This window comes from Seriola lalandi, unplaced genomic scaffold (assembly GCF_002814215.2).
Source record: "Seriola lalandi dorsalis isolate HSWRI2012SDOR001 ecotype SW California unplaced genomic scaffold, Sedor1 jcf7180002054352, whole genome shotgun sequence".
Classification (NCBI taxonomy): domain Eukaryota; kingdom Metazoa; phylum Chordata; class Actinopteri; order Carangiformes; family Carangidae; genus Seriola; species Seriola lalandi.
In genome coordinates this window covers 1,024,549-1,034,072 of record NW_019524905.1, presented here as the reverse complement: position 1 = coordinate 1,034,072, position 9,524 = coordinate 1,024,549, and the positions used below count along the sequence as shown (strand labels likewise).

Genomic DNA, 9,524 nt, shown 5'->3' with positions numbered 1-9,524 from the left:
GTATAGCCTATAAATTATTGAGAATTATTCAATTTTACCAGAACGTGTCCATTTTGACCAGCACAGCTTTTCTGGCTTCTACAGCACTGGTCATGATGCTACTCAGCCAATTACTACAAATCAAGTCACTGAGTGAGACACAAACATGCGAGCGACGTCATCAGTGAAATAAGTGAGGAAAGTGGGATAGAAGAAGGAAAGAAAGAGAGAAAAAGAGAAAAGGAGTTAAAGCTGTTCATTTTGTAAAATGAAGCACTTTATTATATTCTATCAAAAGCCCTCTGCTATGTAGTTATTACTTATTACAGCTGTTATTTTCCTTGAAATGATATAAGAACATAGTTATTATATTGTTATATAGAGAAAGGTCTCATTTATAATCCCTCCCTAAACTCTTTGCTTGAGGAAAGTTTGTTGAACTGGACTCTTTGGACTTTCAATTGAATGCCTGTCTCTGGATGTGTAAGTAGGCAACTGTTATCCTGCTAACCTGTGCCCCACGACAACTTTATGTGGTGATAATATGTCAATACCATTTGTAGTTGCGTTTGAGGCAGAGGGGACCATGTTTTCCATTTGTGATTAGTAGGTCACAGCACAGAACATCACAGCAAAGAGCCACAGCCAAGACCACAAGCCTCTTTGTGCCAGATCATACCCTGAGAAATCCTGTGTGAGAGAGAGAGCTTGAAAGAGAGGAAAAAGACAGTCTGACGTCAGAACGAGGTTGCGTGTGAAGAAGAACAGCAGAGGAAGGATGGCTGGAAAATTTAGAGGAGAGTGGCTGTAAGAGGGTATAATCAGGTCAAAGTTAAGGGAGTAAGAGTAAACAACTCAGAGGTTATGTACAGACACTTTTATTATACATTTATATAACAAAATACAGCTTCTTTACTTTGTGTTTCGAGAATAGACAACAGGAAAGAGGATGGAACGTATGGCAGTAAACCAAGAGAACAGCACTGAGTGGGATTTCACAGAGCGAGGAATCCTGCTCTAGGCAAACACCCCAGTAGCTGACTCGCTCATAAAGACAATCATGTTAAAAAGAGAACTTTGAGGAGGTTGGGCTATGCATGTGTGTGTGTGTCTGTGTGTCGGTGTAGACACAAGACACACACTCCACTTAGGTTGAGTCATTATCAGCTTGTGTTTCATCCAGTAAGCCATCCAAGTGTCCAGATGGTCAGAAAAGCTGCTTCAATGCTCTCCCTCTTTCTCCCTCCCTGTTACACACTCTCCTTTGGAAAAAAAAAAAAAAAAAAAAGGTTATGCCAGCGAGATCGACTGAAGCCAAACAGAGGAGGGACACAGATTGGATGTCAGGTGGATTTAACTGCAAGAGGAGCAGCCAAAGACCAGAAAAACTGAGTTGAGATCAGTTACTGCTCCTTCGCTCTCACTTTCCGTTTTCTGCATGATTGTATAGAATTCAAATAAAAAGTTCAGGTGCCACCCGTCTTGATCGCAGGGAAAAGTGCCAGCAGGCTGACTGCCCAGTGTCTGCTCTGAGGGGGCAATTCCCCAAGCCTGCCCATTTAATGTGAATTGGAATGGTGTGCTCTTTGTTTATCAGTCCGCAAATTCAAAAATCTTCAAGAGATGAATCAGAGGGTGCAGCAGCATCCTCGCTGCCCGTCCCTGGTCGGTTCCAAGCTCCTCGTTTTTCTAAGCTGAACCACACACAGAGGGACTGGGATGGGTGGAGGGGGTTAATGGTCAGAGCTGAGGAGACCAGAGGCCTTTGTGTTGCAGGTATTATCTGAAGTATAAAAGCTGGTGGAGTGGAAGCTGAAGAGCTCTCTTATGTTTTCCCTCAGTAGCCATACTTGTCATTAAGGTGTGTGCGGCCATCTCCAGTCTGACCTACGAGTGAAGAAAAGAAAGTTTGAGCATCAAAAGGACACGCACACACGCACACATTTTGGGATTACGTTAAAGTTTTCTGCTAGCTCCTGATCAAACCAATTGTAATGCTTAAATTATACAGTGCAATTAGTCTTGACTCTGAATCCAAACTCAGTCTGGCAGCCATTTCAAAGTTTATTTTACTCCAGCTTATCTTATCATTTTTAAGTGACTTTGATCTGCATTCCTTAGTGAACAATGAAAATGTCCCTGCAATTTTGGCTGCACAAATGGACCATGAGACCGTGTTTTCTTCCTCTCACAGTATCCTTAAAAAATATTTGCCTCCCCCCTTCCTTTCATTCCTGAGCTCCGTAGCCCAGGAACACGCACGTCTATCAGCGTCAATGAGTGTTTGTCAAGACGCACTAGAAGGCAATTACTTTGTTGTAAAAGTATGAGAGTAGCGCTGCTGCTGTGACCAGCTGTCCTAAGTCCCTGCTTTTCATTCTGCATAGACTTGATACATGTTTGGATTCTAGCTCACTCTGGCAAAAAGTCTTAAGATTCGGAGAAAGAACGTCTATTCTACTAATCAGAACAAAGAGCAACAGGGTTAAGGTTATACTGTCCAGTTGTTTACCTGCAGGAGGCATCCACACTGAATAATCAGGGTCGTCCTCTGGATACTGTCCTGAGAGCTGCACTGGGGGCTATGAAGACACACCATGAGGAGATTCAATTTATGTCACACTTTTTCTGTATGATACATCTGAATGTTTACTCCTGTGTGTGTGTGAGGACCTACCCTGCTGGGGCCCATCACTTTCTTCTTCTTTCTGGAACTGGGCTCAGCTGCTGCCTCTCTGTCACCTTCTGCTTTGGACTCTGTGGAAACGGAGGTACAGTACATTAAAGATTACAGTGCACCAATGCCACTGAGAGACAATAATAATATATATATAATAATACGTACAACACTAATATTTTTTTATACAACAATTTTGAGATACTTTCACTCTTTGGGAAATATCGTATTTTGATCCACTATACCTTCTGACAGCTTTGTAACTTTTCAAATTAAGAGTTTACATACAAAACATATGGTGAATATTTGTAATATAATAGATTAAATTACCAATTTTAAAACATGAAAATTAGCTACACCTTGAACAGCTACAACTACAACTACAAATTTCTGCTTACATGTTAATGTGTCATTATTAATGATGCAATCATACAACAATAAAACACTGGCACATGTCATTTGGAAACGACTACTTTTGAGTAATTTTGTGGCTGAAAATTCAAATTTTGAATATGGGACTTGAGGATTATTTTTACATTGCAGTACTGCTCCTTAAATAAATGATCTGAATACTCCCCTCACCACTGATGCACAGTAACCAACACTTGAGAGAGCGCAGATTAATATGGAAACAATAAGACACATCACCCACTTGGACTCAGTGCCGCGGCCTTGTTGCTCTTGTGCTCGGCTACCTGCTCCACCGCTTCAGCACACTCCCCACCTCCCCTCTGTTTGCTGCTTTGCTCTGACATGAAAACACACAAACAAGAAATATAAAGTGCCATATGGATTCTAATCTTTAAGGTTAAAATAGATCCTGTGATGGTACAGATGTGGGTCATAAGGACAGATGTTACCTGACTTTGTACCAAAAATACAAAAATAAAATATAAGAGTTGATCTAAGCCGGCCACTGCTTCATAATTGAATTTTATGATCTATGTCTGCATATGGAAGCACACAAAGTAGACAGTATGCTGTTTGTATGTATAAAAGATCTACTGCCACCCAGTGGCATTATAAGGCACCATCATCATCATCATCATCATCATCATCATCATCATCATCATCATCAAAACTTGTGAACATACTACAAAGAAGTCAGAAAACCAAAATGCATGATTCCTCCTTATCCCCTGCTTCCTCCGACAGTAACAGTTCTTTTACCTTTCAGCTCATGGGACTGTACTGGCTTCCGTCTTCGCTGGCCCGAGGGAGCGCTCTCTTGACTCATGGATGCACTGGACTCTTCAGAGTCATCATTAGACTCAGCAATACTGGTACACTGTTCATCATCATTATCCTCATTTTTCCCTGCCTCTTCCTCTTCTTCCTCTTCTTCTTCTTCTTCCTCCTCTTCACCAGGTGGAAGTTCTTTCATATTGAAGAGCTCTGCAGGCAAATTCGGCCTCTTCGGAGGCAACTTCTAGAGAGAGAACAAAAACATCAACGGCAGAGAGAAAGAGGCTTAGTAAAAAAAAAATTAGTGATGCTCTGATACCGTTTTTTCCTTCCCGACACCTGAACTTGTTGCATCAGCCGATACCAACGTATTAAAAAAAAAATGTGACAACTTTTCTAGTGACCCTGTATGGATGTAATATGACTGCTCAGATTAAATCCTTTATAAAACATGAACAGATACATGAATATCATAGTCTTTCTTTTATTATCTAATTTGACTGTAAGCCATTAAAACAAATCCTGAAATAAATAAATAATACTTCCTACACTAGTCGTTGTAACATGTTGAAATTAAAGCCTTGCATTCAGAACACTTTGCCTTTTTGCTGGTGGGACTTTCCAGTGTATCATGTTGCCAAATTGCTCAAACAGTCGTTGTCGCAGTGCAACTTCCTGTGTAGGCTACTGTTTAAGAACGGCAAAGAGGAATTGATTTTATCTGGGTGTGAAATTTATTAATACATTACGCATTACTGAATCGGTGCATAGACCTGCTTATTTGCCGATTCCCGATACCAAATTTTAAGCAGTGTTGGGGTCATTTTTGATTTTTGTATCTGAAGCAGAACAACTCTAGTACAAATGCAACATTTAAGTCTCAAATGATTAAACGTAAGTTAAAACCATAAGAAACAACACCTACCCCAATGGTGCCAGTCTTCAGTTTGAATTTGCTTCCTCCCTTCATGGCTCCAAAGAGCGGTAAGGTCTTCTTAAGCTTCTCTGTCTCTGTGCCGCCGCTACATCATCAACGCACATCAAGACATCTTTTAAGCATTTAAATGTGGTCCAATATATATTGGAATAAAAATTTAACTCCAGAGAATGTTTCAAAGAAGATGTTAAACACAGTCTCAGACTTTTTTTCCTTCACATAACCTACATGTAAAAGTCGCTGATATTTCAGGAGGATTTCTGGGTTTTGGAGCTGTAGTATGTGTGTCTAACCTCGGCAGCAGCGACGGCATCTGTGCAGGCTTTGTGAGTTCGACCAGTTTGCGAAGTCGCTGGGCGTCTCTGCGTAAGTCTGCTACGTGAACGTGAAGCTTCCTGCGCTCCACAGCGTCCATCGCTGCCTCGCTTTTTACTGCAGTCATAAAAGCGTCCAGTGGGTCCTCCGTGGAAGAGCCAGAGGAGTCTAAAAGGAGGAATGAAACATAGAATAACACGGGGAGAACATATATTTATAGGTGAAGAGGCATGTGACACAGGTGATGGTGACTCACCTCCTCTACCAGCACTGAGCTTTTTCTGAGTGTCCTCCAGCTCCTTCTCCACCTCTGACAGTTTGGCCACCTACAGTAAAATAGAATACATAAACATTTAAATCAACACACCTTACATTAAAGACTTGTTGAGTATAAAAGATGAAATAGAAATAATAGATAAAAGGGATAATAGATTTTTCTGTCACATTCAGTAGAAACAGCAGCTCCTCTCACCTTACAGAGAACACCTGCATTTATATATGTTATTCATTACTTTGGAGCGGAGCAACAAACACCTGGTGTGTGGTTTTCACAGTGTGTGGTTTTATAAGGTGGAGGAGTGTGTGGTATTTCACCATATTAACATTTACAGTTGTAACAGGAGGAAAAACTCCATCTGTTGATGTTGCTACATATTCTGGTCTATAGAAGGTGCTAATGCTAACATGCGAAGCTGGTGAACGTGGTAAGTATTAGATCTGCTACACGTGAGTGTGTCAGCATTTTTATCATTAGATATGATGATATGTGTTTAGTTTCTGTTCAGCAAATTACACACCCTTTGTGAATTCTCAGCACAATATTGATGCTGACCACAGCAACAAGTGTAAAAAAAAAAAGGCAGTAGTGAAGATTCTAAAGTGACAAATAAAAAGGAGGCTGTTCTACAGTCACTGCGTCCTATTTCTCCTGTTCATGTCATGGAACTGAATCAAAATATTGCAATATTCCCCAATTGTGTTTAAAAGTGCCGGCAGATGTTTACCAAAGATTCATAGGTCTCTGGCTGCTCCTCAATCTTTCCAGCCTTTTTCATTCGCTCTTGCCTCTTCCTCTCCACAGTGCCAGTTCGATCCAGGAAGGTGTCGTCATCGCTGTCGTAGTAGTCCTCATCTTCCCAGTTCTTCTTCTTGCGTTTACGGGACACTGGAAATAGGATGTAAAACAGGGAAAACTCTTATCCTTATGACAACATGCTGTAACCTCTTCTCCAGATTCCAATTTCAGACATTCCCAGTGGGGCTGAGTTCCCACCTGCTTCCTGGCGCAGCAGCCCTCTGGCCTCCAGCATTCGACAGGCTTCCAGACAGCACTGGATGGCCGCTTCTTTCTTCTTCCCTGTGTGCGTCACCTCGGCAACCAGCTGTCGGCCCATGGCGTCATCCACCGGCAGCCTGACGGATAAATCATCACAGACTCTGACACTCTGCACCACATCCACACACTATTTAACCTTTTTGATGTCAAACACGTGTCTCTTACTTTATTCTGCACAACCAGCTGCCGTGGTTTTTGTCTTCATACTCAAACTCCAGTTCCTCCCCTAAGACAAAGGATGTCAAAAGTCAGTCAGGCAATTCAAGATACACATCCAGTTTTTCTTCTGCATCTCATAAAACCTGATGTCTCCTCACCTTCCCTGTCATAGAAGCCCTGCAAAGCTTTCTTGGGGTCTTTCAGGTATGCAGCCTCCTGATCCTCGTGGAACTCTGTTGAGAAAGGGTTTTCCTCGTTCTCGTCTTCCTCTGGAACAACCTCCTCGGCTGCAGGGCGAATTTACAGGGACAGATGGAGTGAAAGGAAAGGAGAGAACTAAGGGATTAACTTGCTTCCTCAGTTACTCGCCCTGCGAGAACGTTTTATACCAGCTCACTTGAGACGACAACACAGCAGTATGTCGACACAGCTGACACGTAACACACTGTAGTGTAATCCTAGAACCAGCAGAAAAGCTCACCCATTCCCCACGAGCAGCCTGAATCTTCGTTTGACTGTTTGCTCTGGCACTTGTTGCTTTCGCCTTCCCCGCCCTCCTCCTTTTCCTCCTTCTCATCATCGTCGTCATCATCAGAACCATCTCCCATCATCCTCTTCTCCAGCTCTGCTTTCTGTTTCTGGGCACGCTCCCTCAGCTCTGTCACTGTTAGTTCAGACTCCTCTTCCTCATCAAACTCTGGACCCTGTGAAAGGAGAGTGAAGATGAAGACTTTGGGTTTTTCTTTCTTTTTTGAATTAACATTATTGAATAGTGTTTTATGGAAGAATGATTATTCATTTCATGTTAAATTTATAGGAAAAAATTGTATGTATAAGAATATATATTATATATATATATAAATTAGTAGGCAGTTCCAAATTCCATACTAAGTGGTTTCACTGACAAATTCGCTTGATAAATGACTGAAATAATTAATTTTCTGTCAACTGACAGATACACCCATGAAGTAATCTGCCATTTTGGCATAAGCAGGCAGAAAAAAAAATTAAGTTTTGACTCCTCTGCTGCAGCTTCCTATCGGGCTTATACATGATACAATAGTTCAATCATGCATGCCTTCATACAAAGTGATGAATCATACTTTCTAAACAAAAACTTATAAAATGTAGTTTACTGATTAAAAAAGTGTTTTAATCAATTAATTCTATTTGATTTAAATAACATTATAACATTTGCTCAATGCAGTGGTTGGAACAGACACAGAAATTAAAAATCCTGCCATGGTTTCTCCCTAAAATCATCAGAACTTTCAGTTTAGACCTGTCTGACTTTGCTCTAAGCTTCCTGTTAGAGAAGCAGATCCACCGGGTTGGTATTGGCACTGACACAGACCTACACCAGTTGAATATTGGCCAGATGTGACAAAGCAGATAAAAACAGGTTCTTCATTAATGTGATTATGAAATCCTGTCGTTCCACTGCTGGACACATTCATTCATATCTATATATATTTACATATTCTTTTAGTGCCAAAGCAATCCGTTGTGCACATATTGGCGTTATCTATCCCTGCATGCCAGGTACATTCTGTACTGTGTATTGGCAGTGTATATACCCTCAGTTTAGGAATTGGAATTGGCCTTGGCAAAGAAAAAGTCAGAGCATGCATCACTACTTCCAGATTGAACATGTCAGCATTGGCTTCAGAAAATTGTGATGGCCATTTTCACTCATTTTGGACACTAAAGATTAAACAATAAATCCATTAATCAAGAAAATAATAATCTGATTAAATGGCAATTTAAATAATTATTGTAATCCAAGCAGATTTAAAAATAAACAAATATAAATAAAATAAAAATAAATAATGGGAAAGATAGTATCTGAGTAAATATCTGTAATGCCAAAATCAGTCTCAAATATAATTTGTGAATTCTATTTTACTAGCTGAATGGAGTTTAAAAGCCATTCTTGCTTTAACATACGAGTTAAATTATAGCTGTGTGTGATCATGAAGTAATACCGTCAGTATTTGAAGTGCAGGTGTGATGGGTGTCCACATCATGACTTACCTGCAGGATGAAAAGTCTTGTGCTCCCCCCAAACTTTAACACGTGCCCCACGCGGAGTCTGATGTAGGTCTTCGGGGGGATCTTATTCTTGTTCACCACGGTGCCGTGCGTGCTGCCCAGGTCGTGGATGTAAAAGCCCCTCTCTTCTCCAACAGACTCCCCCTCTCCGGCCTGTCCGCGAAACTGAATCACTGCGTGGTACCTGGAGATGGAGGGATGCTCTAGAGACACGTCACACACAGGTAAACGTCCAACCACGAAGAAACTCCTGTGAGTGAGGGGTAACTTGTCCACTATGGCCCCGTTTTTGAGGATTTCAAGAGCATACGGAATATCTGAGGCCCTGCCACCCCACGGTGGCTCTGTGTATGGTAGAGGGGGAAATTTGCCAGCTGGGGGCCCTTTCGTAGGAAGCACCCGGGGTTTGGTATCTGGTTTGATTTTGACAGGAGGAACATCCCTATCTTTTTCGCCTTTTTTGTCCTGTTCTTGACGTTCACCCTGGGTTTCATTTTCATTAAGAGGACCCGAGGACGAGTCGCTGGTAGTGTCTATAATTTCATCTTTGTTATTTTCTTTCACACTTTTAGTTTCAGCTGCTGTTGGTTTAGAAGAAGCAGCGACGTTACCGCGTTTGTTGGCGAGAGAAGGCGCAGCGATAAGAGCCGGTTTCTTAAACGGGTCCTCTGTTTCTGGTTCGGTTCTAGACGAGTCTTTCTTTTCGAGTTCGCCACCATTATCGGTGGCGGAGCATCCGTCCGTTTCCAGTGAAGAGCTCATTTCTTCATCTGTATTTTTCACGCTCACGTCTAACGGCTGGGAGGCGTCCATGTTTATTTGGTGCGACTATAAAATGTGCCCGGGTCTTTTGAGCCTCAGCAAAACTTTTAAAGCAGTTAATA

The 9,524-nt window shown here is 41.6% G+C and overlaps 1 protein-coding gene across 1 annotated transcript; it reads right to left on the bottom strand.

Annotated features, from left to right (window-relative positions):
* Positions 1 to 841: 841 nt before the first annotated feature.
* Positions 842 to 9,482, bottom strand: slc4a1ap (solute carrier family 4 member 1 adaptor protein). The gene is made up of 14 exons (XM_023407972.2): positions 8,623 to 9,482; positions 7,070 to 7,292; positions 6,747 to 6,875; positions 6,595 to 6,655; positions 6,367 to 6,506; positions 6,098 to 6,258; positions 5,350 to 5,419; positions 5,072 to 5,261; positions 4,767 to 4,863; positions 3,827 to 4,085; positions 3,309 to 3,404; positions 2,657 to 2,736; positions 2,492 to 2,561; positions 842 to 1,866 (listed from the first exon to the last, which is right to left on the bottom strand). The coding sequence occupies exons 1-14, from the start codon at positions 9,451 to 9,453 to the stop codon at positions 1,817 to 1,819; spliced, it is 2,457 nt and encodes an 818-aa protein (XP_023263740.1). The 5' UTR covers positions 9,454 to 9,482; the 3' UTR covers positions 842 to 1,816.
* Positions 9,483 to 9,524: the final 42 nt, after the last annotated feature.